General features: G+C 38.4%; 1 protein-coding gene across 2 annotated transcripts in view; it reads left to right on the top strand.

Moving 5' to 3' along the window:
* Nucleotides 1–25,756, top strand: part of tafa4b (TAFA chemokine like family member 4b) — a 337,496-nt gene extending 311,740 nt beyond the window's left edge. For both annotated transcript variants that reach the window (XM_087994427.1, XM_043708310.2), the window contains exon 6: nucleotides 19,222–25,756. In XM_087994427.1, coding sequence (XP_087850553.1) covers nucleotides 19,222–19,254 — 33 coding nt within the window. In that variant the 3' untranslated portion in view covers nucleotides 19,255–25,756. The remainder of the gene's footprint in view (nucleotides 1–19,221) is intronic.
* The last annotated feature ends 2,021 nt before the right edge of the window (nucleotides 25,757–27,777 follow it).

Raw genomic sequence — 27,777 nt, 5'->3', positions numbered from 1 at the left:
CTGACATTTTCTAATGGTAGATGTTAGGTCAGTGGTTATCTGTGTTTTCTCTCCTCCCATCCTGACCTGTGGTGAATAATACATCATGTCGGCAGTTTTCAAATCCTCTGAAACTTTTCTAGAATCTAAAGTTTCTTACAAGATTACTGCTGACCCATTCACTATATCTGCAGTGACTTCCTTTAAAATCCTAGGATACAATCCATCAGGTCCAGGGGACATATTGGCCTTTAGCATCATTAGTTTCCGAGACTTTCTCACTTTAGTGATAGTTACTGTGTTTGTTACCCACCCCCTATCCCCTCCTTGTGCTCCTTGATTATTTAGGGTTATTTTTTGAAAAATTGTTAGTGTCCTCCACTGAAAAGACTGACGCATTTATTTAATTCCTCTGCTATTTCTTAGTTCCTCATTATTATTTCCCTTGGCTTATTCTCAATGGGGGCCCATGTTCATTGGGGCCTCTCTCTTATTGTTATATGTTTAAAGAAGCTCTTCCTGTCCAGTTTTATGTCACTTGCTAGTTTGCCCTCATGGTTTGTTTCCTCCCTCTTTATTGTGATTTTCATTGTCTTAGCATTTAAAACTTGATCAATTCTCTGATTTGCCAAAGATCTTTGCCACATTGTATGTCTTTTTTAAAATCTCAATTTGATATTAACCCTAATGTCCCTGCTTAACTATAGTCTATCACTTTCCTTTTTCATCACTTTAGATATATCTAGGCTGTGAGTCATGACCAATTTTCTTAAATAGCTGCCATTGTTCCTCAAATATCTTTTCTGCGAAACATATTTTCCAGTTCCCTCCGGCCAAACTAGCCCTTATTCCTTACCAATTATACTTCTTTAACTAGTAAGTGGTATTTAAGGATAGTCTAGAGATGGGAGAAGTCAGTGAGTGGGGTGGTGGGCCAGGGGGTGATCTCAGAGATCAAAGATATGTTTTCCTGACTGTAGAACATGGCCATTTAAAGAAACATTATCATGGAAAGGCAAAAGGTATCCTTGGATACATCTATTGACAAAGCACCCTACTGAGACTGAAATACAGTACAACTTCCCTGATGTCAATTTCAGACAGCATTTAGGATAGATGTTAGTAGGAGATAACATTGGAAGCTTATTTTACTTCTTGTCCAACTGGAAAAAAATACAAAGGAGGGTACTCACCATCACTGTTTCACACTAAAGTGTTTGTTCAACTAAACCCTTGGATCATATTTTGCCAATAATGTGCAGCAGAACATTGAACCATTATTGCCATCTCCACTCTTACAACAATCATAGACACTGATCTATTCCTGTCCTGCTAAACTCTCATCCTAAGTGAACTCTCAGACACAAGCGAAATATAATAAACCAATCTTCCTCCGGAATACGATGGGATGCCTGTCTGCTCTATGTATCATGCACTGGTACATTCCTTTTTCGAAGGCTATATCATTTACTATCTATTACCTTTGCTTTAAAAACCTTTGACTCAGTGATTCCACAGTGGGAGGAAGACGTGTGATAGATGACTGCTGGCTATCAGTAAGTGATTGTCATTGATTTTTGTGATTGATATTCCAGAACTTTTGTTGTGTCAGGCGATGGCCTCCAAATGCAGCATTGGCGACTTGATACTGAAAGTTGTCTGATACACCTAGTCTGTTATGTGATATACAGAAAATAATTTAAGTGAAATAATACTATTGCAACTCCTAAGTTGGCAAGACCTCCAACTTCCTTTCTCTGCACTCACTTAACAGCATCTTTCCTCACATTTACAGGGCTGCTTTTATAGCAAATAATTATTACAAGGAGACCCTTCTAACCACATTTGCTCTTACCTGTTATGTGTGATTTATTTTTCTGCAGACAGATGTAAAACTATACACAATGAAATTTGAAACAACAAATTCTCATGCCCAGTTTATATGACATTTAGTATGAGGTCATGAAGCATGCAGATTTGCTAATATGCCCTGCAGTAACTTGGGCATGGACATTCACATTTCAGTGTTCAGAAATTGCTTGAATGCTCTGTATGCTGACTCAGTTGGGTTACAGAAGTGAGATGGAGCCTTTTTTACACATACTGTTTAGATGCACTTGAAATTAGATAGTGTAGGAACTCTCATCATATCCGTTTTAATGAATGCAACAAATACTATTTGCATTTGCTTCCATGACTCTATATGTAGAAGTCTATTCCATCTGAGTCTGCTACGATTATCTAGTCTAAATGTACTCATCAGGTGCACATATAACTAAAGATATGTTGTAGCTGTTTCCCAGCAAACTGCAAAGTTTTGTAATCAGGTGAATGAAGTTCAGGAACCATTTGACTGTCTCGGCAACTGTCTTGTTACAATGCTACTAGGAAAATAAATTTTTGAAATTCATGGATGGAAATTCTAGACTGCTATATTGGCTCAGGTAGTTAATGTGGCCCTTAGAATTCCACTACTGACTCCTGCATTTCCTTTCTGACCCACTTGTAGCTTTGAGGCATATGTTATTTGTTAGAGCGAATGGCTACTTTGCATTCATATCAATACCATTGTTTCTGAGGCTAGGAAGCATGTAAGTGTAATCAGGGGATGATTTTTTAATATAGAATCTCCACAACATGGAAACAAGCCATTCGGCCCAACAAATCCACACCAACCCTCCGAAGAACAGCCCACCCAGACCCATTCCCCTACCCGAGACGTGTAACCCTGCATTTCCCATAGCTAACGCACCTAACCTACACATTCCTAGGTAATTTGGTAAGGCCAATCCATCTAACTTGCACATATTTGGATTGTTTTCATCTGCCCTTTAAACCTGTAATGATGTCTTCAATTAATATAATTAATGTCTGTACTGTTGAACAAACCTTATTCATGGTACTCAAGACACTTCTATAGTGATTTGAGTTTGGACAACAGTCTATAGTCCGTAATGTTCATCCAAATACCAATCCTTAAAATATTAATTAATTTATGAAAATGTGAAATTTGCTCTGGAAATTGCTATGATCTAATCCAGCAAAACCATAAAGATAATTTGGTAAGGGTTAAGTAGTTGCAAGGGTAATTCACAACAGTGATTTGAACCCAGGATTAATTCCAAATAATAGTCTCGTATGGAAGGGTCGATCTTGACTTTGTGTGAGAGGTTTAACTGGCTAGTAAAAAATCAGCAATTCTCCTTGACTAATTTTTATTTCCATTGACTTCGCACTATAGACTGTATATGGTAAAAGCGCTTCTGGGTCTAACAGGAAAGGTCAGCTAGGGTTTACACCCCAGTCTGCTGTGCTGCATTGTCGATATAAAATGAGGCACAATTGACTTAATGTCTCATGGTCAATTAAGCTGTCAAAACTCAATGTCAAAGCTTACACTTGAGTATTCGTCACATGGGTGACACAGCAGAGGGCATCCAACAACTGTGCACTTTTACCCCCCAGGAGGGCTCAACACTTTCAAGAAGAAGAGAAAATTGGTAAGGCAAAAAAAATGAACATCTTGTAAAGCAAGTTATAATACAAAGAGGTCATACCCTGTGACACAATGATGAATAACCTTCAATTGAAATCAAGTCATCATCTCATATTTACTGACAAGATTAAGATCTACATGCACAGATGTTATCAAAGGGGACGTCATGGGGGAAGTAGAGTATATATACATACTAACGCTGTAAACAGGGAAAAGAATTGCAGGCTGTGCATCTGAATTATTTATGATCCATAACCTCATTCTGCAGAGGGGCCTCCTGACATTGATCCCAGTGGTATGATACAGGAATCAGTTAATGTTATTGTTTTGATGTACATCTATATTTTAAATTTGAGGTCTGTTTCCATCAGGAGCAAGAAGAAGTCTCCAAGAATAGATCTGTTTTAGCCTTCAAAGGAATATCATTTGATTTCCTCCAAAAATAGAGTTAGTTAATTCAAGCTGAATTTTGCCAGCTTGATTCTAGGTAGGTTCATGTAATTTTCATGTGCTTTACTTATTTGCTGCACAGCTACCAGCAACCTTCAGATATTCTCATGTGTGTCACACATTGCTGAGAGGCTCTTCACCATGATGGATCTAAAGAGCCTTCCCCTAAATTTCAGACATATGTGCTCTCCAGCAGGAAGTATCAGTTAGCAAGCAGAAGTAGTAAGACTTGCCAGTTTTGTTTCCCAGCACCCAGTGGTGCTGTGGTAGCTATGCTGCCAACTGGTATTGATGGCTGAGGCCAGCCAAAGATATAACCAGAGACTGAATCAGAAATTGCTAGCCCGTAGAAATGATAAAATATTCACTTCTACGTCATACAGAATTCAAAAAGGCTCAGAATATTCTGTAGCCTAACAGCATCTGTGGTGAGAACAGATGAAATATATTTTGAATGCATATTTCTCTTCCAAAACTGAAACAAAGATAATTAGGTGCTTTTGGTATGAGTTAAAAAGGGGAAGAGAGAAAAAAGATCTTTTTGCACATTTGCACCTTCTAGAAAGTTTCTTGGAAACTCATGCTTTTAATATCATATTTAACTCTAAGCACTTTCAAACACTAACCTTTGCTGCCACTGACTTGTCTGGGACTGAAAGCCATTTTACTTTGTAAAATAGTAATTCAGGTTGGTGAGTAGAGAAGATAAATGAAGTCATTAAGCTATTCAAAAGTTCATTGAAACTACAATAAGGTTTCTGTGGGTTATCTACATAGTCTTGTCTTCACTGCAGACAGGAAATAAATGTGATTAAGTATAAGTGAATTGATTTGTTAGACATTTTAATAAATGAGTCCAGTTATCGTTTTCTAGTCTTTGTGTTATAATGAACCTGAAATGGTTTCATAGATTACATTTTATCACACTTTCAGAGCAACAAGTTATGGAACAGCATGAAAAACAGAACTAACTTGAGCACTTGCCCCATTTTTCTTCCTCTTGAATTAAATAGTAGAATGAGAAAAGTAACTAACATTGTTCCATTAAAAGCTGTTTCATTCCATCGCCACAATTTGATTGCTCAAGCTGGACATGTAAGCATACATTTTGACAATTTTAAAATTAGATTCGGTAGTCCAGTGTGTTTGTTGATCTGGTGAATGATAATATGGAGGAACTGAGTCTTTGTACCAACTTTATATATTACAAATTTAGGTTGGTTTCAACTCATGCCAATTGATTAAAAAAAGGGCAGTGAATAATTTTTAGTAATATCCATGGGTATTATGTATTGCAACTTTGTTCCCCAGTGGAAAAATACTTTTAAAGCAAACCTTTGTTGGTTTAGAACAGGCTATTATTTTTGGTTGATGTTATTAGAAGGCTCACATCCTGTTGAAAAGGTAGAAAACAGCCTGGTATATAGGTAGTATAGTCAAAATTCCTCCTTAAATATTTGTAGGGATTTTGTTTTAAACTGAGACGTATGAAATTGGACCTTATGGAAGCTTACTTTGCTGACAGAAAGTGAGAGCACAGATGTTCAGTGTAGAATGCCAACCTTCCTTCCCCAAAGTTGAAGACATGTTCAGTGCTGAATCACTTGTAATGTTATAGGCGCATAATAAAGTTGGATACAAAAGATCCAATATCATTATTTGAAGAAGAGGAGGTGTGCTCTCTGAACAGAAGCAAAGTTGCCTCAGCAGAACTCCTAGTTAAGCTTCAAAATTGAACACTTTCACTTTATCAGATCTGGGGACTTCACTGGAGTGAATACACACAAAGGTTGACAGCAGGTATCTGTGGTTAATTTATCATTTCTAGTTTTGGATCATCTTAGCACTCTAACAACATTCATTGAGCTGGTGCGGTACCCAATTGCCATGATGGTATCTACATTGGCAAGGCCAAGCAAGAACTTATAGTGGCGAGGGCATTGGAGGCAAGATGGCACCGAAGAATGGTGACTTTTGATCCAGTGTGGCTGGCCTCACGCCTGACCTCCAAGCCAATGGTAGAACACTTATCAAGAAGGACTGTAAAGCTGAACACTATTTCTTTATTCCTTTATCCCTCTGTCTTTATATTTTATGTTTTGGATTATTTTTATGTGTTTTAAGATGGCACCGGAGATTGGCGATAATGTACAACACTTTTCACTGTATTTTATAACAAAATAAATGTGACAATAAATAAATCAAATCACATTCAGATAGGGAGATGAAAAACATGCAGTATAGATGTTACTTCAATTCTCTGAAAAAAATACTCAGTTGCATTGACATCATGTGAAGCGATTCAATGTATTATTTCTTTATAATGGATTAGGTTGTATGTCCCTTATTAGTGTTCAGTGATATAACTTTAACCCATTGTAATTCTGCAGAGGTATGGTGGTTTGAAAATAAAATACCAAGCAACACAAAATGTTCATGTCTGAAAACCATCTCTTTACATCATCCACTGTGTCTTGTGGTTTGATATACTTAGAGTGTAATTTCAAGGCCTCAAATAAAGACCTTAATTATTGAAAGACCAGTACACAAGTTAAACTAGTTCTTGTCATCAATTGAAGACATTATCTCTCTGCAAAGATACAAATTCACAGGCACTAGTCACTCCTAGATTGTCTCACAATGGATTATTATTAATCTTGAGCATTGGCAGTGAGTATTATCAAGATAGTTGACTGAGCAAGGCAGGAATAATCAAGTCAAGGCATCACCTGAGGTGCACATTTTTCAACAGAAATCATTGGATAGCAATGAGGGAAATGAAACTCATCTTGTATTCTCTTTCAAATGTGGAGCACTGGGTCCACTTGCAGTTCTCATCACAACCTGCACTTGAATTGATATAATACCGTAAGGGTAGAAAAGTAGCCTAAGGCACTTTTCAGAGCTGTAAGGAGAAAATGTATGCTGAGCAAAGAAGGAGTTTGGAAAGGGTGAGCAGAAATATGGTTAAGTAGATGATTTTAAAGGCTGTCTGGTAGATGTCAACAAGCTCAATACAAATTAATAGATCTTCTCTGATAGTTCCCTGGGATAGAATGCACAGCTACACTGGGCAATCTTTTTAAACAATTAGGAAAGATTTTATGGCATTGTTTTATAGCCTTGGCTAACAGATATAAAGCAGTGAACTCCACAGTTCTTGAGCATTATTTGGTGGTCCACCAGCAAGAATGCCAGTGAGAACTCTGCCACGACCATTTCTGGTAGCCCTGGTAGGGTTAAATCCCAATAGACACTAATCTGCGTGCCATGGGATAAACATGATTTAGGAGATGAGAATCCTTCCTCTAGGAGCTTCCAATGTGAGGGTTGGCAACCCTTCCATCTCCAGCAATGTGAAAGGGGGCATTGGTCACTGCTAGTGCTACAATATATCCTGGAATAGGAGTAAAGCTGGAGGCTTGGAGAAGTGGTTAGTAAGGCTTCAAGATGGGAGTGGAGTATGGCCACGTGGATGTAGGCAGGGGCAATTTACGATGCGAGTGACCTGGTCTCCATGGTGTACAGGGTGTGTAATCAGATCCACCCCCTCACTGAGCCTGTAACTAGGCTGCCATGGTCTGCCTGGGTGTCTCACCACATGACATAGGCTTCATTGCCTCTTCCTGAATACCAGCACCAGTGGGATGAGGCTCTCAGTTGGCCATTTAGAATTTTAATTGGCTCAGAGATGGGAAAGTCACCCAATATTCCCCTCCTTTGACTGAATCTGGGCTAGACAGAAAGGTAACCAACTCTCCAATCCCAGACTTCTGCCTGATTAAATGACAACCCCTCCACCAGGGGCATTCAATTCCACACTGGTGATTTATTAAAAGAGCCATTAGTTAGGAATTAATTTCAAAATGAAGAGAGAACTTGTATTTATAAAGTTGTATGACATAAATTTGAATGAACAGATTATCAGTTGTGAGTTCTTGATCTTCAGAAATCTTTTCTGCTCAGCCTTTTGAAGTGGTATATTAACTTTAGTCATTTTGGATTGTCTTTCATCTCTGGGTATGCTTTTGACTTCTGTAGAGTGATTGAAATTGATAGAAAATATACACAGTACATCTGGTGGTCGTTTGAACGTCTTGTGGTTGCTAGGCAGTTTGATTATATCTTATTTTCACATTCCCCTTGGCTTTTGCCTGTTGTGGTATTATGAAGATATTGTTGTAGAAATGGAGGTAGTTTAATACTCCAGTGTCTATCCTTGTTGCAATATGGGGAAATGTTGCAGTGACCATAAAAAGGTAAAGTAGTTTGAAGCTGTCCATAAAGTGTTCTGGTAAGTATTTAAAATGTATTTGTTTCCAACCGACTATCCTCACTGAACAGAACAGGACTTCAATCATGGAATCCCTACAGGTCAGAAAGAAGCCATTTGGTCATCGGGTCAACACTGACCCTCCCAACAGCATCCCATCCAGACTCAGTGCCTCACCCTATCCCTGTAATGTTGCATTTCCCATGGCTAATCCACCTAATCCCCGCACACTACAGGGCAAATAAGCATAGCCAACCCACCTAACCTGCATGTCTTTGGACTGTGGGAGGAAACCAGAGCACCTGGAGGAAACACATGCAGACATGGGGAGAAAGTGCAAATTCTGCACAGACAGTTGCCCGAGGCTGGGATTGAACGTGACTCCCTGGCGCTGTGAGGCAGCAGTGCTAACTAGTGGTTAGATCTAACCAATCGGATCGCATGGTCACAGCTCAGAGGCTGCTCCTGATGTGCTGAATTTAAATTCTTCCTAGTTGTATTTTACCACTTATCCAAATGTTATTTCATAAATCTTGTGCTGGTTTAATATATTAATTTTAGGATTTGAACACACAATTTGTTGTCCATACCTTGACCTCCTCTATGACCGAAAGATTTTGTCCCTCATTCTGAGACTGTGCTCTCTGATCACCCAGTCAGAGGAGACGTTAGACCAGACTTTCTGAGGAGTAGTAATCTCATTCAGATTACCATTCTGGTCCTTTTTTAATATGAGAAAAGGGAGCTTCACATTTCAGAGAGGAGATTCTACTCAGGCCTCCCTCAGAAATTTGAAGTCATAGTTTCATTCTGTCAGTACTTTGGTAGCATCGAACTGTCAGAGGAAGGCAAACCATGACTCTTTATCACAGCAGTCAGCTGCTGTCTCCTAACATAAGGTTCCTGTCTGCCACTTTGACAGCTGCTGTCAGTCCATAAATACATAAGGTAAATTTAATGTTGAGATGCTGGGAGGTTAGGGTGCCAGGGGTAGTGGGGAGGGTACCAGGAGAATCATGCCAAATGAATAGAGCTGGAGTGCCTGGTAAGTAGGGTACCACCTGGTACAGGAACCAACTGGGGAAATGGGTAGGGTGCCAGATAAATAAGGGGTAGATTGCCAGGTAACTTGAACGTCAATTTGCGGATCATTTCAGAGAACACCTCTGGGACACCCACACCAACCAACCCCACTGCTCTGTGACTGAACACTTCAACTCCTCCTCCCACTCCGCTAAAGACATGCAGGTCTTTGCCGTCCTCCATCACCAAACCCTAACCACCTGACACCTGGAGGAAGAACGCCTCACCTTCTGCCTTGGGACCCTGCAACCACACGGGATTAATGTGGAGTTCACCATTTTCCTCAGTTCCCACCCCCTACATTATCCCTTACCCATGCCTCAAACTTAGCACCACCCTCTTGACTTGTCCATCGTCCTTCCCACTTATCCGCTCCATCCTCTTCTCCGACCTATCATCTACGCCCTCACCTTCATCTACCTATCACATTCTCAGCTACCTTCCCTTCGGCCCCGCCCCCTCCCATTTATCTTCCAGCCCCAGCCTATAATCCTCATTCCTGATGAAGGGCTTATACCTGAAATGTCAATTCTCCTACTCCTTGGATGCTGTCTGACCGGTTGCGCTTTTCCAGCACCACATTCTCGACTCTGATCTCTAGCATCTGCAGTCCTCACTTTCTCCCTGCAGAGGGTCAGGAAGGCTCATATTCAGGAGGGGATGAGGAGCAGGGGTTGGGTTGTGTGCTTTGGATCGGGTGAGGATTTGGTGAGGAATTGGTAAGTGACGATTGTTATTGGGATGGATGTGAGCTAAGTAAGGGGTCTGTTTAATAGTTACTCAGAAATTAGACTATGGTTTTAATAATATAACATTTCTTGAGTAACTATTGTATTTAATTTCACTGGAACTGTCTGAAATAAATGGAGACTTTTGGACAATTCCAGGTGTTCCAATGGACAGACCCAATAGAAAATTCAGTTTGGAGTAATTTCTTCAAATTGTACTGTGGGGATTCCATGTGGTCTCCATGTACAACAGACACCTATGCTGCTGTAAGGACTGTGTGGCCAGCTGAACATTCAGGTCATTCTTTCTGCATTACTATTTCTAACCCTTTAAGAATTATAAGTTTCAATGAGTATCATTCTTTTATCTTAACTCGAGGGAATACAGACCCAGTCTCTTCAATTTCTCCTTAAAGGGCCGCCCTTCCATCCCATGAATTAGTCCAGTGAATCTCCACTGAAATCTCTTCATGAAAATTGTATCTTTCATCAGGTAAAGTGACCAAATTCCATACAGTACTCGAGGTGTGGTCTCACCAAGGTTCTATACAATTGAGAGAAGACATCTTTACTTCTGTACTCAAATCCTCTTTTAATGAAGGCCAACATACTATTTGTGTTCCTTTTTGCTGGCTGCATATTAATGAACTGAAACCTGTAACCCATTCAAAAAATGAAAGACTTAACAGCAATCTAGGTTTGTTCAATATATCATTTCAGTTGCATGCCACCGTAGTCTTTTGCTATAAATTCTATGTCTTAAGATCCTGCTCCACAAATACCTGATGAAGGAGCAGTGCTCCGAAAGCTAGTGCTTCCAAATAAACCTGTTGGACTATAACCTGGTGTTGTGCGATTTTAAACTTTATTCATCAGACAGTTTGGGGGTGGTGGGTGGTGGTGGGGGTTGTGTTATCCTCATATTGAAGAGATCAGGTTTCTGGTGATTTGAACAAGGCTTTGAGTCAGGAAAACAAAATCTCTCAGTCAAACCCAATGGTGAGAGTCTATTTTGGAGATTACACATCACCCCACCGGGAATGGAAAAGGGAAGCAGAAAGAGAAAAATTGGTTTGGAATGGTTCCTCAGGAATTAAGTGCCCACTTAACTGCCTGCATAAAGCATAATTGTGGAGGGGCCTTTCAGTCGTTTCAAAATGTTACAGTGAAAGTCATTTTAATTTCTATGAAATTAAAAATTACCGACAAAAGTTAATATTTAGTTAACGTTGATTTCAATTATTGTTATAGAAAATAATCTTAGAAATGATGTGATCGTCATGACATTGCTGGAAATTAGAATATCTTTTTAAATGTTATTGTCTCTATGTGGATCATAACATTGAACAACCCTCCAAAATTAAAAGTCTAGAATATGTAGTCTCAGCAAACCTTTGAAGGAACACCAGGTTAGTTTCACAAACATGAACATCAGGCTTTCATGAAGGTGATGCATAATTACTTCTGGCCATTGTTAATTAGTGATAGAATTGATTTGTTTGGTAATTTTTTATTTGTTCTCAAGCTAGTATTAATATTTATATTGGTGATGAAGTAAGGGCAGGACTTGCAAGGTTGGATTGAACAAGTGTCATTGGATACATGTAGTAGGACTTTTAATATTGTGATTAGTATTATATTAGATAAATGTAGTAACACTTTTAGTATTTTCAGATGAGAAGATAGGTTCAGGTGAGGCACGGTTTGATGATTGATCTCTTAGAAATCTGGAGCACTCTCCACTTCACGCTCCTCCATTTCTGGTTCTAGTTGGATGTCTTGCTGTCCAGATGAGAATGGGGCCTGATTTCTGGAACTTATGCAGCATATAATCTTCAGGCTGGTTATCCACTCAGGAGGGTACTGTAAAGCTCATCCAAAACAGTCCAGGTAGCAAAACTGCTGCTTCTGCGCACAATGATTATTTGTTCAGTTGTATTTTTGGAGGCAACATAGTTTTGATTACAGGCCATCTTAATCTTTGTGAGTCATGAGCTCTGTCCTGTGAGGATCATCCTTGTGTTCCTGTAGCCAATCTATAACCTGACTGTCTTGCTGAAATAGAGATGTCACTGAGCACTTCATTGTGAAGAATGAAAACCTCATAGCTTAAAATTCATAATTCGTAATAGATTAGTGGCAGTGGTTACAATCCCAGCTGCATGTTGAGAAACTGGCATCTGTTTGCGTTAATGTTGATAAAAATTTGTTAATAAAGATGCCAGCCTGATGATAGGACACACACATGCAATTTGAGTGTGGTCTACGGCCAGCTTTTCCAAGGGAAGCCTGCTGAAATAACTGCACAGAGTCTGGTATTCCATCGCCAAGTCACTCTTTATATATGTGTACACTGGTTGTGGCCAGCCAGCTTGGAGTTAGTCTCTGAACTGAGCAGATTGTGAATCCTCTGTTTATATTACACACACACATATACACACTCTTTCGCAAGCACTCACACCCACATGCACACGTTCACTCTGTCTCTCCTGCACACACACACATTAAGTTTATGGGGTGAATTTGTACTTGCAGAATTACATTTTATTTTGCTCAAAAACTGCATAAATCCATGTAAGATTCTGTAAGTCCCACTTTAGAAATAGAACAAGTCTGACTCAACATTGGAACACAGACAGACTTTAACCTCACACCTTTAATGCATTGTCTGAGCTGAGATGGCACCTATTGTTAGAAAAGCTGAAGCTATTTTGAGAATGTAACTTAAAAGTAACTTAAATGGGATATAAAAGCAGCACATCCCATTCTAAAAGATGAAAGACTTAATCTAAATTTGTTTAATATATCATTACAGCTCCATGACACTGTAAGCCTTTTGCAATAAATTCTGTGTCTTACAGTCCTGTTCCACAACCACCTGATGAAGAGGCAGCACCTCAAAAGCTAGTGTTTCCAAATGAACCTGTTGGACTATAACCTGGTGTTGTGTGATTTTTATCTCTGTTAATATTTTTTTTCTTTTTTTTTGTGTGTGCAGGTGTGAGACACAGTGAAAGACACAAAGTGCACAAATCTTTATTCAATTTCCACCACCAGGCAGATAGGAAAACACCCGGGTGGCCAGTGACAAACACTGCCCTTCACATCAAAGGGCAGTGCTGTGTGATCATCTCTGTTTATATTTCTTTTTTAGCACCCAAGTGGCCAGTGATAAGCACTGCCCTTACACTCTTTTTTCTTTTTTTTTTCTTTTTTTTCGTATTGAAGCTTTTAATTTTTTTTTCCTTTTTTTTAACCCCTACGCTACCGCCTAACTGCGGTAGTGCTTATTTTACCCCAGCACCCATGGTGCGTGTGTGCAGGTGTGAGATACAGTGAAGGACACAAAGTGCACGAATCTTTATTCAATTTCCACCACCAGGAAGATAGGAAAACACCCGGGTGGCCAGTGACAAACACTGCCCTTCACATCAAAGGGCAGTGCTGTGTGATCATCTTTGTTTATATTTTTTTTCTTTTTTTTTAATATTAACCCACACTACCACCTAAGTGCGGTAGTACTTATTTTTTTCCCCAGCACCCATGGTGTGTGTGTGCAGGTGTGAGACACAGTGAAGGTCACAAAGTGCACAAATCTTTATTCAAATTCCACCACCAGGAAGCTAGGAAAACACCCGGGTGGCCAGTGACAAACATTGCCCTTCACATCAAAGGGCAGTGCTGTGTGATCATCTCTGTTTATATGTTTTTTATAATTTTTTTTTCCTGCTGCGTGCAGCACCCTCCACCCCAGAGACACTCTGGTTCTTTTTTTTCTTCTTCTTCTTTCATCTCTGTTTATATATATATTTTTTTCTTTTTTTTTCCCACCTTCCGGTTCTCGGTCCACCCCATGCCCCTTCCAGTTCATCTCCTCTTTATATTTTTTTTTCCTATAATTTAACCCCACGCTACCGCCTAACTGCGGTAGTGCTTATTTTTTCCCCAGCACCCATGGTGTGTGTGTGCAGGTGGGAGACACAGTGGAAGACACAAAGTGCACCAATCTTTATTCAAATTCCACCACCAGGAAGCTAGGAAAACACCCGGGTGGCCAGTGACAAACACTGCCCTTCACATCAAAGGGCAGTGCTGTGTGATCATCTCTGTTTATATGTTTTTTATAATTTTTTTTCCTGCTGCGTGCAGCACCCTCCACCCCAGAGACACTCTGGTTCTTTTTTTTCTTCTTCTTCTTTCATCTCTGTTTATATTGTTCAGTCAGGGCTTTCCTGATTGGTGTAGGTTAACAACCCCAACCAAGGATTTCGTAGTCAATGAGGTCCACCTTATTCTAATCACTGCACCTGCCAAGTGGGAAGCACCTTGTATTCTCATGTCCTACTTCACTTTGATTATGGTGAATGGATTGTAAATACTCCTTGCTGGTGTTGGAAACCTCATTAACGTCCCCAAATCATCAATGCAGTGCAAACTGTGCGATAATACTTATGACACTCAGTGTTACCTGAATGGAGCATTTAAATGGTAAACTAGATGATCCTGATTAATTTGGATCACAAATGATATGTTTGTTTGCAAACCACTTTGAATCAGTAAATGCTTCTAGTATATAGAAATATAAAATGGATAAAACAGTGGCTGGATTTGTTGGCAAATACAAATAGCAATAAGATTTTTTAAGAATTAGCCTGCAAAGTGGCAATTTTACAAACGATTTATTTTACACATACCAGTGCCCAAAATCTTTGCATAACTGAATGTGTTTCAAATGTGAAAAAAAAACCTTTAATAATGAAATTGTTGTTTTGTTTTTATTGTTTTCTGCTATTCGTTTCAAATGTTGTTTTAATTCCATTATGGCAAAATAACTTGCGCTTATATTGCACCTGCAATCTACGTAAGCTTAAGGCATGTACTGGGGAGAAGGTAAGAGGATGAGATAGGTAAAAAGTTGAGAAGATAATCAAATGCATGTTTGAAGAAAAGTGTTGAGACACATTTTTTTGCTAAGCTGGTGTTGTGACAGCAGCAGGTGATATAACTTGGAGAAAGTCTCCTTTGTGAAAGAAAGACAGCACTTCCATTGCTATACAGTGAGTGTTCCCTGAATCCTTACTGTGGGTATAGTCTCCTCTTTATCACTTGTTCTCGCATTTTGCAGAGTCCCTTGCTGCTCCTGTATACCTTTAAAGCTGCAGTTAACCTTGATCATCTAAGGTTATTGATGAACTGTATAACAGCAACAGTGGAATCTTTTTGCCTGGTGATACCATGGGTGAGCTTGGTACATACTGGATGAGGGTATGCGGTTTCCCAATAATGTAAAAGTGGTTTTCTAAAAAATGCAGGGCCTTAATTTGAAAAGGTGTTTCGGAGTTTTCCATTGTTCTTTCATGTGAGCTGGATGCCCATTAAGAACACTAAACCAATATGGCAGTAGCACACATATATTGAGTGCATTCTTCATGCATCAGCGTGTCTGAGATTTATGCACAACGTTTGCTGCTTTGACTCTATCTAGTTGGTTACTGATACAAAAAAATCTAAACAATTTATTAAATGTTTGACTTTAGTGAATCCATGCTCATTTTAAGTAGCTCATGCTTCCCTAACGGCTTATTTTATTTTTGAGTATAGATATTAAGAGTTTGCTCACATTTGACATTGTTCAATTTAAAACTTGTTGCTCTGCCTTTATAAGAAAACAATTCGGAAAAGTAAACTGGGGAGATTTTTCTTTTGCCAGGGATGCAACAGCGCTCAGAACAACAGAATAATTTCAGATCAAAAAAGTCACATTGAGTTATAAAAATCATAAATTTGATAATCGCTGAGAATCAGATTCCCAGATCTACTTAATTTGGGAAAGACTGTATTGAGCTCTTTAACAAAATTTACCTCGAATATTTATGACATATTTAAAATAAAAGTTATACTGATGTATTAGCTCAACACGACTTTCAATGTTGAAACATTTAGCAGAGTTGCAAGTGTATATTGACTTACATGTTTCCTTACATGTTATGTGCTGGAAATTTAACGTTTCACTGTTAAGAAGTAGAAAAATGGCCAGATGTCTTGGATGTGAAGCCATTTCCTTGGCAAAAATCCTATCTTTTCAAAATGCAATATTTTGTTATCAGTCACAAGAGCTGAAATCAAGCCAATCTTGCTTGATAGAACTTGATGCATAAATGTTAAGATTTCAATCCCTTGGAGACTGACCTACAATAGCACTCTCCCATTTAACAGAGTTCTGAGAGACTTCCCGATTGGACCTATAAAAATTTAAATGTCAAACTAGTGGATCCTGATTAATTTGGAGCACAAATGACATGTTTGTTTACTAACCACTGTCAAATCAGTAAATGCGTCTAGTGTATTGAAAGATAAAGCAGATAACACACTGGCTGAATTAGTTGGCAAATCTAAGTACCAATAAGAAATTTTTAAGAACTATTTTTAAGAACTAGAATTTTGAAGTGGCAATCTGCAAATAATTTCTTTTACACATACCAGAACTCTTTGCATAACTGAACGTGTTTCAAGTATGAAAAAAGCAAATCTTTAATTATGAAATTATTGTTTTGTTTTTATTGTTTTCTGCCATTCATTTCAAATGTTGTTTTAATTCCATTATGTCAAAAATAACTTGCACCTATATTGTACTTGTAATTTACATAAGCTTAAGACACATGTTGGGGGAAAAGGCAAGATAGCTAAAGAAGTTGAGGAGATCATCAAATGCATGGTTGAAGATAAGTGTTGAGAAGCATGTTTTGAATGTTGACAGAAGTAGAGCAAGGTGTGACATTCAGTAAAAGTTATCTAAAGAGAAGGGATAAACAATTGAAAGTCCTGCTACTGATGATTGAGTTAATGGGCAATGGGTATGTATAGCAATCATAATTAGAGGATTATAGAGTGAGAGCTCTGGAGTTAATGACAGAGCTAGAATGGGCAACACTACAAAGGGATTTGAAATTAAAAATGATGATGTCAACTTACTGGAGCTGAGTAACAATGCCAGTCTCAACTTCCACAACATTGCCAAAGTTCCACTTTTTGCGGTCTAATTTATTTATAATTCCATTTCCCAAATCATATTCCATAACACCTGGTGTGGGATAGTATGCAAATAATATGATATGTTGAGGAAGTTTGTGGTTTATATAGGATGATGTTTAGGAGGCTTTCAAGAAAACCTTTGTGAAATTTCAGAATACATTGAGATGAATAACTTTTCAATTTCAGAGATAGTAAGAGTGAAGAAGAAGCAAAAGTCGTCAATGTCATCAAGGTGGCTTGGATTAGCTGACCTTGAATTTAATATATCTTTTCTACATCCAGAATAGAGGCCTATTACGTGAAGGAATCTGCCATTTGAGAGAATAACAGTCAAGCGTTATGGATGAAACATGGCAATTCAATGCAACAACTGAATAATTTATAGAGGAATGAAACCTGATTTCCCACTGACAGATTTGTGGGGCTAAAGGATTATTTTATTTAGAGTAAAAGGCAACAAATCAATTACAATAACATGAAGAAGCTTAATTTTCACTTATTGAAGATCTCATTTGCTATTTTTTATTGATCAACTCTGTTACATCAAATAGTTCTTACTTAATTTCCATTTCTGTTATTCTTTGCTTGAGCCAGCAATATAAAAAGCATTCCCTGAGTGAAAAGTACTTTAGAAATAATGCATGAAACCTTGTTGTATTAGAGAAAAAGACAAGAAATGATGATTATGTTCATTGCTGAGGTTGTGGTGGAATTATCACCTTTGGAGATTGTAAAGGTCATAAACCAAAGTCAAAAGTTTGACTGAAACAACAAAAGTGTGGTAAATGTGGAACCTGGGAGGAATCAACAATAGGAAATGGTTAATATTTTGTAGTAAATAGATATATGTTTTCAGAGACTATGGAAAGAATTGGCAGAGTCTGCTTACAAACCGATCATTTCTGGTCACAGGTTCATATCTGACCAGAGTCCTGGTTCAATTTGTACGCACAAAGGGTTTGTGAAATACTTCTGCCACCTGCTAGGTGTCAATATCCATTTTTCATTTACTCTTATGGAGATTCACAGTCTCAGGAAGGAGACAGTTCTGAGGCAGAAGGATAAATGGCCTCCCTGGCTTGTGAATCTGAACAGTGATTTGCTTTACTGAACTACAGTGCAATGGTTCTCTTTCTAATCTTACTGAATCAAAGAGTGCAGAAATGGGTTTCCTTGGTACTTTTGAACTCTGAGTGTTGGTTATCATTATTATGCTACCATGATATTAAGGTCCAAACAACTTCGAGGAGCCATATTGGCTTGAATAAAGGAAGGCAACGCTGCTAGTCTTAAGCATTTTTTTTCTCAAGAGCTAATTCTTAAGTATGCATTTTCTTTTGTAGATAGGTATGTATTACAACAGATATAATTAAAATACTACAGAATTATTTTTAAGGGGTTTGCTGAGATTGCCACAGTGCTTTTGATTTAATTCATTTCTGAATGCCCTGGAATTTTTATCAACACTGGACTGGCCAGGTGGTGAGCTGGAAACACAGCAGGGGACAGATTTGTTGGCTTGAGATCTAAAACTTTGCTTCTGATGGAAATTCATTAAAAACTTCTGAAGTAGGTCTGTGTAATGTCATTGAAAAGAAAACCAGTGTTTTTTTTAACTACTGCTGCTAGGAAATGGTGTAAAGTTTTGCTAGCCAGGTGTTCTGAGGTTGTTGGTTTAGGCTCCCTTGCTGCTGGCTGCAGGAAAAAGAAGCAACTATAATCCTGGATCCTTATTTATCATGTGTGTAACAGTTATGCAGCTTAAACTGTCTTGTTTAATTGTGTATGGAGCAAAGCCTGCTGAAATTGGCATAATTATGCATATTATTGAGACAGTTTCCAGCATGGCATGTTGCCTACACTGTAGTGAAGTGAAAACTGGCTTTCTACGTATTAACAAACTAGTTTTGTTTTATCAAACTGTGTCAAGTAGCCCACACAAGTTCAGCACAATATAAATGTCAGAACCCGCTGCGAGAAACTCAGAGTAGGTACTCTGCCACTGATTCAAATTATACCTTTTGTGTGCTTTCTTTGCTGGTTAGGCACTGTCTCCATTGGGAGCTTAGTTATTATAGTGAAGAGCTACTCATTTTTCTTTGCTTAAGAAGTTAGCAATTAGTCCATTGTAAGATCTGTCCAAATGCTTCCTCTCACTTTCATTCTCTTTCCTTTTACAGATTAGCCCTTCAAGTCCATTGCAACATATGTAGCGATCAGAGCAATTCCACCTATGCCAAATATCTCTGTACAAATGCTACATCTGTGCAGTAATGGTGCCTGGGACAGATCCGAAACAATGACGGTACGCTGGCAGATCTTCCACTGCCTGAGGATTGGCACACCAGGGAGTTCAGCTTAAACACTGCACATCTGTTGTAAAACAAGCAGAATGTACTGTAAAGTATTTCCCAGCACTGAATGTTAAAGATTTGATAACATCTGTATTTGATGTTCTAGAATACGCAGAGGTGATAACTATTTTCCCCCTATGTTTTGCTCTCCTTATATTGAAGCAAACTTCATTAACCTTCAATAAACTATCAATAGGTAATTTGAAGCCTTGAAGATGCCACTCAAGGAGATGGGATTTACATGCTCCTACCATATACGGAAACATTTTCACTAAGGAGTTTTTTTTTCTGCCAAGATATTTTGTAAAAACTGTTCAAAAGCCTCTCATACTTTCCTTTAATTTTGTAGTATGTGATTAAAGGCCAATTTTATGAGAAGAAACCAGTTCAACCTGAAGTAAGAATGGAAAATGCAGAAACTGTTATAGCTGGTCAGTCGACGTTAATTCACTCATGGGATGTGGTGTTGTTGACAAGGCCAGAATTATTGCCCATCTTTTATTCCCTTGAGAAGGTGGTGGTCAGCTGCCTTCTTGAACTGTTGCCGTCCATGTGGTGTAGGTACGCAAACTGTGTGGAGTAGGAATGGAATTCTTGAACTTTAACCCAGCAACTGTGAAGGAATGGCAATATACTCCCAAGTTAGGATTGAATATGACTTGGAAAGGAACTTTTTGAAGTGGATATTCTCATGTGACTTCTGCCCTTGTCCCTTTAGTGGTGGAAATCAGTGGTTTGGAAAGTGTCATGCCAAGATGCCTTCATAAGTTTTGGCATTGCGTCTTGTGGTGAAAGGAGTGAATATTTAAGGTTGTGGATAGGTGTGGATCAAGCAAACTACTTTGTCTTGGAGGACGTCAACCTTCTTGAGTTTTGTGGCAGTTTCACAATATTTATTTGGGCGATGCAGTTAATCCTCAAGGTATGGATGGTGTTGGATTCAGCAATGAAAATGCCTTTGAACATCAAGGGGAAACATTTAGTTCTCCCTATTTGGAAATTATCATTATGTGGCACTTATATGTTGCAAATGTTCATGCCATTTATAAACCCAAATCTAAATATTCTCTAGGAGTTGCTATGTGCAAACTTAGACTGTTTCATTATCAAGGGAGTTGTGTTTGGAATAAATACTGTACAGTTATCAGTAAACATCTCAGCTTCTGATCTTATGATGAAAAGAAGCATTCATCATTGATGAAGCAATTGACTAGTCTTAGGACTCTACTTTGAAAACTCCTATCACAATGTTCTGGTTGAATAATTGACCTTCAATAACTGCAATCATCATCCCTTGTACTAAGTATGCCTTCAGTCATGGAGAGATTTCTCCTTGAACTTCCTGATTTGAATTGAGCTAGGATCCTTGATGTCACACACTTCCAAACATTCCTTTACTGTCAATGGAAGTCATTCATATTTCATCTCCAGAATCAGCTCCCATGTCCATATTTGGAGAAAGATTGAAATGAAGTCTGGAGACAAATTGTCCTTGTGGAACCAAAACTGAGCATTGATGGTCAGGCAATTAGTAAGTAGCTGTCATTTAGTGGGCGGCACGGTGGCCTAGTGGTTAGCACTGCTGCCTCACAGCGCCAGAGTCCGGCGTTCAATTCCTGCCTCGGGCGACTGACTGTGTGGAGTTTGCACGTTCTCCCCGTGTCTGCGTGGGTTTCCTCCGGGTGCTCCGGTTTCCTCCCACAGTCTAAAGATGTGCAGGTCAGGTGAATTGGCCATACTAAATTGCCCGTAGTGTTAGGTTAGAGGTATGGGTGGGTTGCGCTTCGGCGGATCGGTGTGGACTTGTTGGGCCGAAGGGCCTGTTTGCACACTGTAATGTAATCTAATCTAATCTAAAATGTAATCTAAACACTGTTGATGACACCTTCCAACACTTTGCTGATAATTGTGAACAGATCTGTGGAATAATAATTGACCGGATTGGATTTTTCCTGCTGTTTGTGGACAGGACATACTTGGACAATGATCCATTTTTTTCAGGCAGTTGCAAATGTTTTTTCTGCAGTGGAGCAGCTTGGATGGAGAGAGTGTGACAGCTTTTGGTACTCATAGAGTTTGCACTTCATATTCTTGTGCCATGAATTCAATTAGCTGAAGACTGGCATTTCTGGGGAGCGATGGAGGCCAAAGTGGATCATCTACCTAAGACTGCTCCCGGGTGAAAATAGTTGCAAATGCTTCATCCTTGTCTTTTGCACTGATGTGCTGTATTCTTCCATCGCTGAGGATGGCGAGGTTCATTACAGAGCCTTTTCCTCCCTTCAGCTGTGTAATTATCCATCACCATTCTTAATTGGATGTAACAGGGCTGCAGAGCTTTGATCATGTCCATTGGTTGGGGATCAGTTACCTCTGCTGTATCTTCAGCAGGTTTGTAGCATATTTGGGCTATGCCAGTTACTGCTCCTGACATATCATCTTACACATCTCATTGTATCAGTATTGGTACCCTGATTAGTATCTGCCACCCTCCTTCAGTGAATGAACCAATATTCCTCCACATTGACCACAATTTGCAAGAATCTATGTGTGCAATAAAGGTTTTTTTTAACCCAGGATTGACCTTTTGTCATCAGATACTGTGGGGTTAAGTGTCAATGCTATGGACTCCCATGGGAATTCCCACCCAAATTCCCAGCAACTCTGCCGAGGGCCTATCCTGCAGGAGGGTCAGGTTGTACTCAGGAGTGGCGATGGAGGAATCTGAAATCAGCTGTAGAATGAAATTATTCTGGGTGTGGAACTACATCAAGGTGGAAGGCAGCTCTTCCAATTTTGACACAAGTCCCAAAGTGTTAGTTAGAATCTGATAGCCAATTAGGTTATTATTCTGATAAATGGCCCAACCTATAACATTGACTTGACTCTCTCCTACTGATGATGATTAATCTTCTGTACAGTTGCAGCAGTTTATTTGCTTAATTTGTCTGTAATGTGCTGTCATTTCTGATGAGAAAAGTCAATTGTCAATCTTATTGTATTCCAATTTGCTCGAATTTGGAGAAAGTGCAGATAGCTTTGAAAAGTGTTAGTGCCTTAGTCTTTAAAATTCCATAGAACTATGGGCACTTGCAACTGTTGCAAACCATGGCACACAATAAAATATTGGCTCTGTATACTAATTCAGTTGTTTGCAGTTTCCTATTGTCAAATGAAAGCTAGAAGGCATTTTGCAATGCTGTCACTATAACTCAGCATAAATGTTGTTTTCCTAATCGCAGTGATTGACATGCTGTAAAGTCTGTTGGAAATGGCTGTTAACATTATCAGATATTTTGGAATCATATTAGATGTCTTCAGCTTACACGATTCTAAAATATTTCATACACTGTTTTAGATTTCATATATAAGCTAAATAGAGTGTCTCGAAAACCAAAAGTAAAGTCTAATACTTGAACAAAACTTCTGAAAATAAATATTTGAGAACTGAGAAATTCAAATGACAAATTTCAAGCACAATCATTGAAACATTGAGTTGATTAATAATCCTCCTTGATTAGACATGATTAGAGGAAGAAAAATCTCTACTCATGACAATGAGCTTGACATCTGGAATCATTTGAAAGACAATTCTCCAATTTTTCACAAGCCCCATCCAATATTGAGATTCCCTGGATATACCTAAGAATATCAATAAACTAGAACAATGGCAACAACTTATACTTAAATAGTACTTTCAGAAAATTCCTAAGGTCTTGGTGAATTTAATATTTCAAATCAGCTTTTGTTCACCCTAAATTTGAATCGAAATAAGAAAAGGAAACTAGCAGCAGACATTGCTGTGACATCCATTGAATATTGCTTGCACCTATACTTTCTACATTAAGAAGCAGGGTAATATGTTTACCAACGCTTTCCTTTCACAAATTTATGTTTTAATTCAGGGATACCAGGAATTTCAATGACTTGAAATGGGAATTAACTAAATGAATAACGAGTTGGGCAAGGTGTTGAAGAGTAACTGTGGAAGTAAGGGAGTGATTAGTGAGATCACAAAGGGAGAAGAAAAAACTGATGAGGAAAATGAAAATAATTACAATGTACATTGCAATGTTACTTCAAAATACTATAAACACAATTGAAGTTATTTAAGAATGAGTGTACTTGGCTGCAATATGCCCTGAAACCTCCTATGGAGGTGACAACACAATTTTAATTTCTGCTTTAAGATTGTAAACTACTTTGCAGGATACATAGCTTTCATGTTGTTAAATGCTTAATGATTTTTTGGCTTAACTTTTTCATTTTTTATAAATATATATATTCAACAAAATGTGAAAATAGTTGATAGAAATTAAAATTTTACACACTTCAGCAAATATGTATTTGTTTATGCATTACTGTTTAGATCTATTTCACACAACTCATAACATGTATCATTCACTTGTTCTATCTGAATGTTTACATAGAAAATAATTTTTAATGCAGCAACTTGTATGCACAAAGAAATGATTTATTTAAAATGAATTTAATTTCATGTATAGATGGAATTGTATAAGGTAGCTGCAAATGTTAATGTTTGATGTATCTTTTTGGGAGATTATATATGTGATCGAAGTGGTAAGAATGTTATCATGTTCATTTTTGACCTTGCAGTCCTTCTCATTAAAGATAGTAAAGTTATCTAAAGCAGTCATCTGCTTTTGAATATGCTAAATAAAATTAGAATTTTATTACTCAGCTTGTTATTTTATACAATTTGGAAAGTATCGTAATTAATTCTAATAATTAAATCACAAATCAAATATCAAAACTTTATTTCCTACTGATCATAGCTTTTTGAAAAGTGACAAAAGTTAGTTGTTGGTCAACACATTGAACCTTATTATTAAAACATGCAGTCACCTAGATGATCACAGTTCCAATATACAGTATACAGTCATGAAGAGAAGAATTTACCATTGATCCCAAAGAAAGTTGACAACAGTAATCTTGTGATCTCTATGGCATCAAAATCCCCTTTTCTTACATTAGTTTGAATCTGCTGTGAAGTCCAGGGTATATCTATGCCTTTAGCAACAATGACATCATCAAATAGGACCAGCAGTCAATCATATTTATGTATTTTTGCAAACAGAAAGATAGAGTAAAATACACAGATTATCCTTGACCTTTAATGACAGTTTACAGACAAGAGAATAATGGGACATACATAATGAATTACAGTAGAAACTAGAATGTCATAAACATATTCAAAAATATAATTTAAAGGTGTGATTTTTTTTGTGATTATAGCAGAGACTTGGGATTCCTTGAACATAAGATTGGGTTTCCAGAACCAGGAAGCGATTTCAATCATAATTATGAATTTTGTATGGAATTAAAAATTCAATCACACCTCATTCAGCAAAGTATAACTTTTTCAGCAGGACTTATAGTGTTAAAGGGCAAGTTCCAGTCAGTTCAATGAAATATGCTTGATTACCATCCATAGGTATTTCAACATTGAAGAAACTTAGAATCACCAACAGAAACATTTATTGTTAGCTGTTCATGTGTGGATTCGAAATGCTGCTGTTAATTTCAGAGGAGTGATGACAATGAATGATTGAAGTTTTACTGTAATTAACATGATAGTGGGCCAATGTAATTTTGTTATCCAACTGTACTTTATACACTGACAGCAATAAATCATAAAAGTGCAGAGAAATTGTCATAGTCATTTAAAGAGATCAAGACCGTACTGAAGAAATGTGCACAAAGTGACATTGAGCTAGGGTGACAGGGATGGTAGGAGATTACTGAGGCCAGTAAACTAGCCAGTTTATAATAATATTTGATATTTTTATTTCTTCATGGGATATGGGTGTCATTGGCTAGGCCAACATTTAATGCCCACACCAAATTGCCCTTGAGAGGTGATGAGCTGCCTTCTTCAGTCTCGGCACTTCATGTGGAGTAGGTTCACCTGCAGTGCTTTTAGGCCTGGAATTCCAACAGTTTCACCAAGCAACAGTTAAGAAACAATGATATAATTCCATGTCAGGATTATGTGTGGCTGAGAAAGGACTTGTAGGTGGCGGCGGTGTTCTCTTATCCTTGATCTTGCAGGTGGTAGTGATCATAGTTTTGGAAGTTGCTATCACATGAGCCTTAGTAACAATGCATCTAGTTGATGGTATACACTAGTGCCACTGTGTCTCTGGAGGAAGGAGTGAATGCTGAAGCTGTTAGATAGGATGCCAATCAAGTAGCATGCTTTGTCCCTAATGGTGTCAAGCTTCTTGAATTTTCTTTGAGTTGCAGCCAAACAGGCAACTGGAGAATACTTCATCTCATTCTTGACTTGTCCCATGGAGATGAAGGACAGGCTTTGCAAAATCAGGAGATAAGAACCTCATGCAAAATTCCCAGCTTCAGTCCTGTTCTTGTAGCCTCAGCATTTATATAAATGCTCCAGTACAGTTTCTGGTCAATGGTACCATTCAGAATGTTGACAGTGGGAGATGCAGTGAATGGGGCGATGGTTGAATTTTTCAGTTTTGGCAATGGTCCAATGTCTGGCACATGTATGGTGCAAATATTCCTTGCCATTTAACAAATCAAGTCTGAATGTCATCAGAGTTTTGCTGCATATGGGCAAAAGACTGCTCCAGTTTCTAAGGAGTTGTGAGTGACATCCTCACTTCTCATCTTATGATGGAGAGGAACTTATTCATGATGCAGCTGAAGATGACTGGGGCTACGATACTCCCCTGAGGATTTTCTGTGGTGATATCTTGTACCTCTAACACCCATAGCAAGCTTCATTTGTGCTAACTATGATTCTAAACAGTGGAGATTTCACTCCTGATACATTGACTTCAGTTTTGCGAGGGATGCTCAATGTTAAACTTGATCAAGTGCGATCAAGGGAAGTCACTCTCTCTTTTCCTGTTGAGTTCAGCTCTTTTGTCCATGTTTGGACCAGAGCTGTAATGAGGTCAGGTACTGAATGTGCCCCGTGGAACCCAAACTGTATGTCAGTATTGAGGTTATTGTTGAACAAGTCCACTTGATAGAACTGTTGGTGACCCTTTCCATCACTTTGCTGATGTTTGAGAGTAGACTGATGGAGTTGGAATTGACAGTATTGGATTTGTCTTCTTTTTGTGGACAGGACATACCTGGGTAATCTTCTGGTTAGACGCCAAAGTCATCATTGCATTGGAACAGCTTGGTTCAGGGCATGGCAGATTCTAGAGCATATGACTTCAATCATTGCTGAAATGGTGTCAGGGCCAATAGCCTTTATAATATCCAGTGCATTCAGACATTTTTTTGATATCACATGGAGTGAATCAAATTGACTGAAGACTGGCATCTGTGATGTTGGGGATCTCAGGAAGAGGCTGAGTTGGATTGCCCACTTTGTCCACTTTCTGGTTCAAAAGGATTAAAATACTTCAACCTTGTCAATCACACTGATGTGCTGGCCCCTCCGATCATTGAGGACGGGGATGTTTGTGGAGGTTTCTCCTCTACCATCATTCAAGACTGGATATGATCGGACTGCAGAGCTTAGATCTGAATTGTTGGTTGTGGGATTGCTTAGCTCCATCTATTACAACTGCTTGCACTGCTTGGCATATAAGTAATCCTGTCCTGTCATTCTCTTTGGTTCTTTGCTGATATGTTCTCCTGACTAATGTGAAATGGAGAAGTATAGATCCGACATGATTTGATCAATAGTCTGTGCTAAATTAAATGGTTGTGACTGGGGTAATGATGGAGGCTGCTGCAAGTTATTAATAAGTCCCTCGTTAGGGGGAGAAAGATCAGAGAGGCATCTTGCTTATGGTTTCTGCTGAGTAACTTCTATTATAAAACGCATGAGTGGGAATGTCTGAAAGAGCAGGTTTGAATCTGATTTGTCGTCCCTCCCATGTAAGTCAAATAGGCTGTTGAAAGCTGCTACTTGTCCTCACTTACGGAGAATAATCATTTAGATGAAGTATCTATGGATGTCACACCCTATTATGCATCAATTTTTAGCACTGAGTTGAGATTTGGAGAAAGGAATTCTCTGTGAGATTACACAACCCTTTTAATTATTAGTTCTGTTAACATTTTGACATTTTGCTTTACATGAACTGATATCCATACTGGGACTGAAAAAAAAATCCATGTTTACAGGAGATGCTAACTTAAATCTGTGTTCTGAATGTTATAAATCTGGATTTAAAATGTGTGGAAGAGCCAGTGTTGAAAATAGAAAAGCTGATTGTGTATCCCTATTATATTGGAACAAACCATTATGTATGCAAATATCTTCTCTTATGGATTAGTTATCAAGGAAACTGCATCAAAACACCAAATTGTATGCTATTGATGATACTTAGGGGAACATGTGTTTTAGCACCTTTGTCAAGGCTGACTTTA

The sequence above is a fragment of the Chiloscyllium plagiosum genome, unplaced genomic scaffold, assembly GCF_037043375.1.
Source record: "Chiloscyllium plagiosum isolate Xiang-an unplaced genomic scaffold, Cpla_swu_hap1 HiC_scaffold_14, whole genome shotgun sequence".
Taxonomy (NCBI): domain Eukaryota; kingdom Metazoa; phylum Chordata; class Chondrichthyes; order Orectolobiformes; family Hemiscylliidae; genus Chiloscyllium; species Chiloscyllium plagiosum.
Note: the sequence above shows the minus strand (reverse complement) of the source record. Positions and strands in the feature narration are given on the sequence as shown.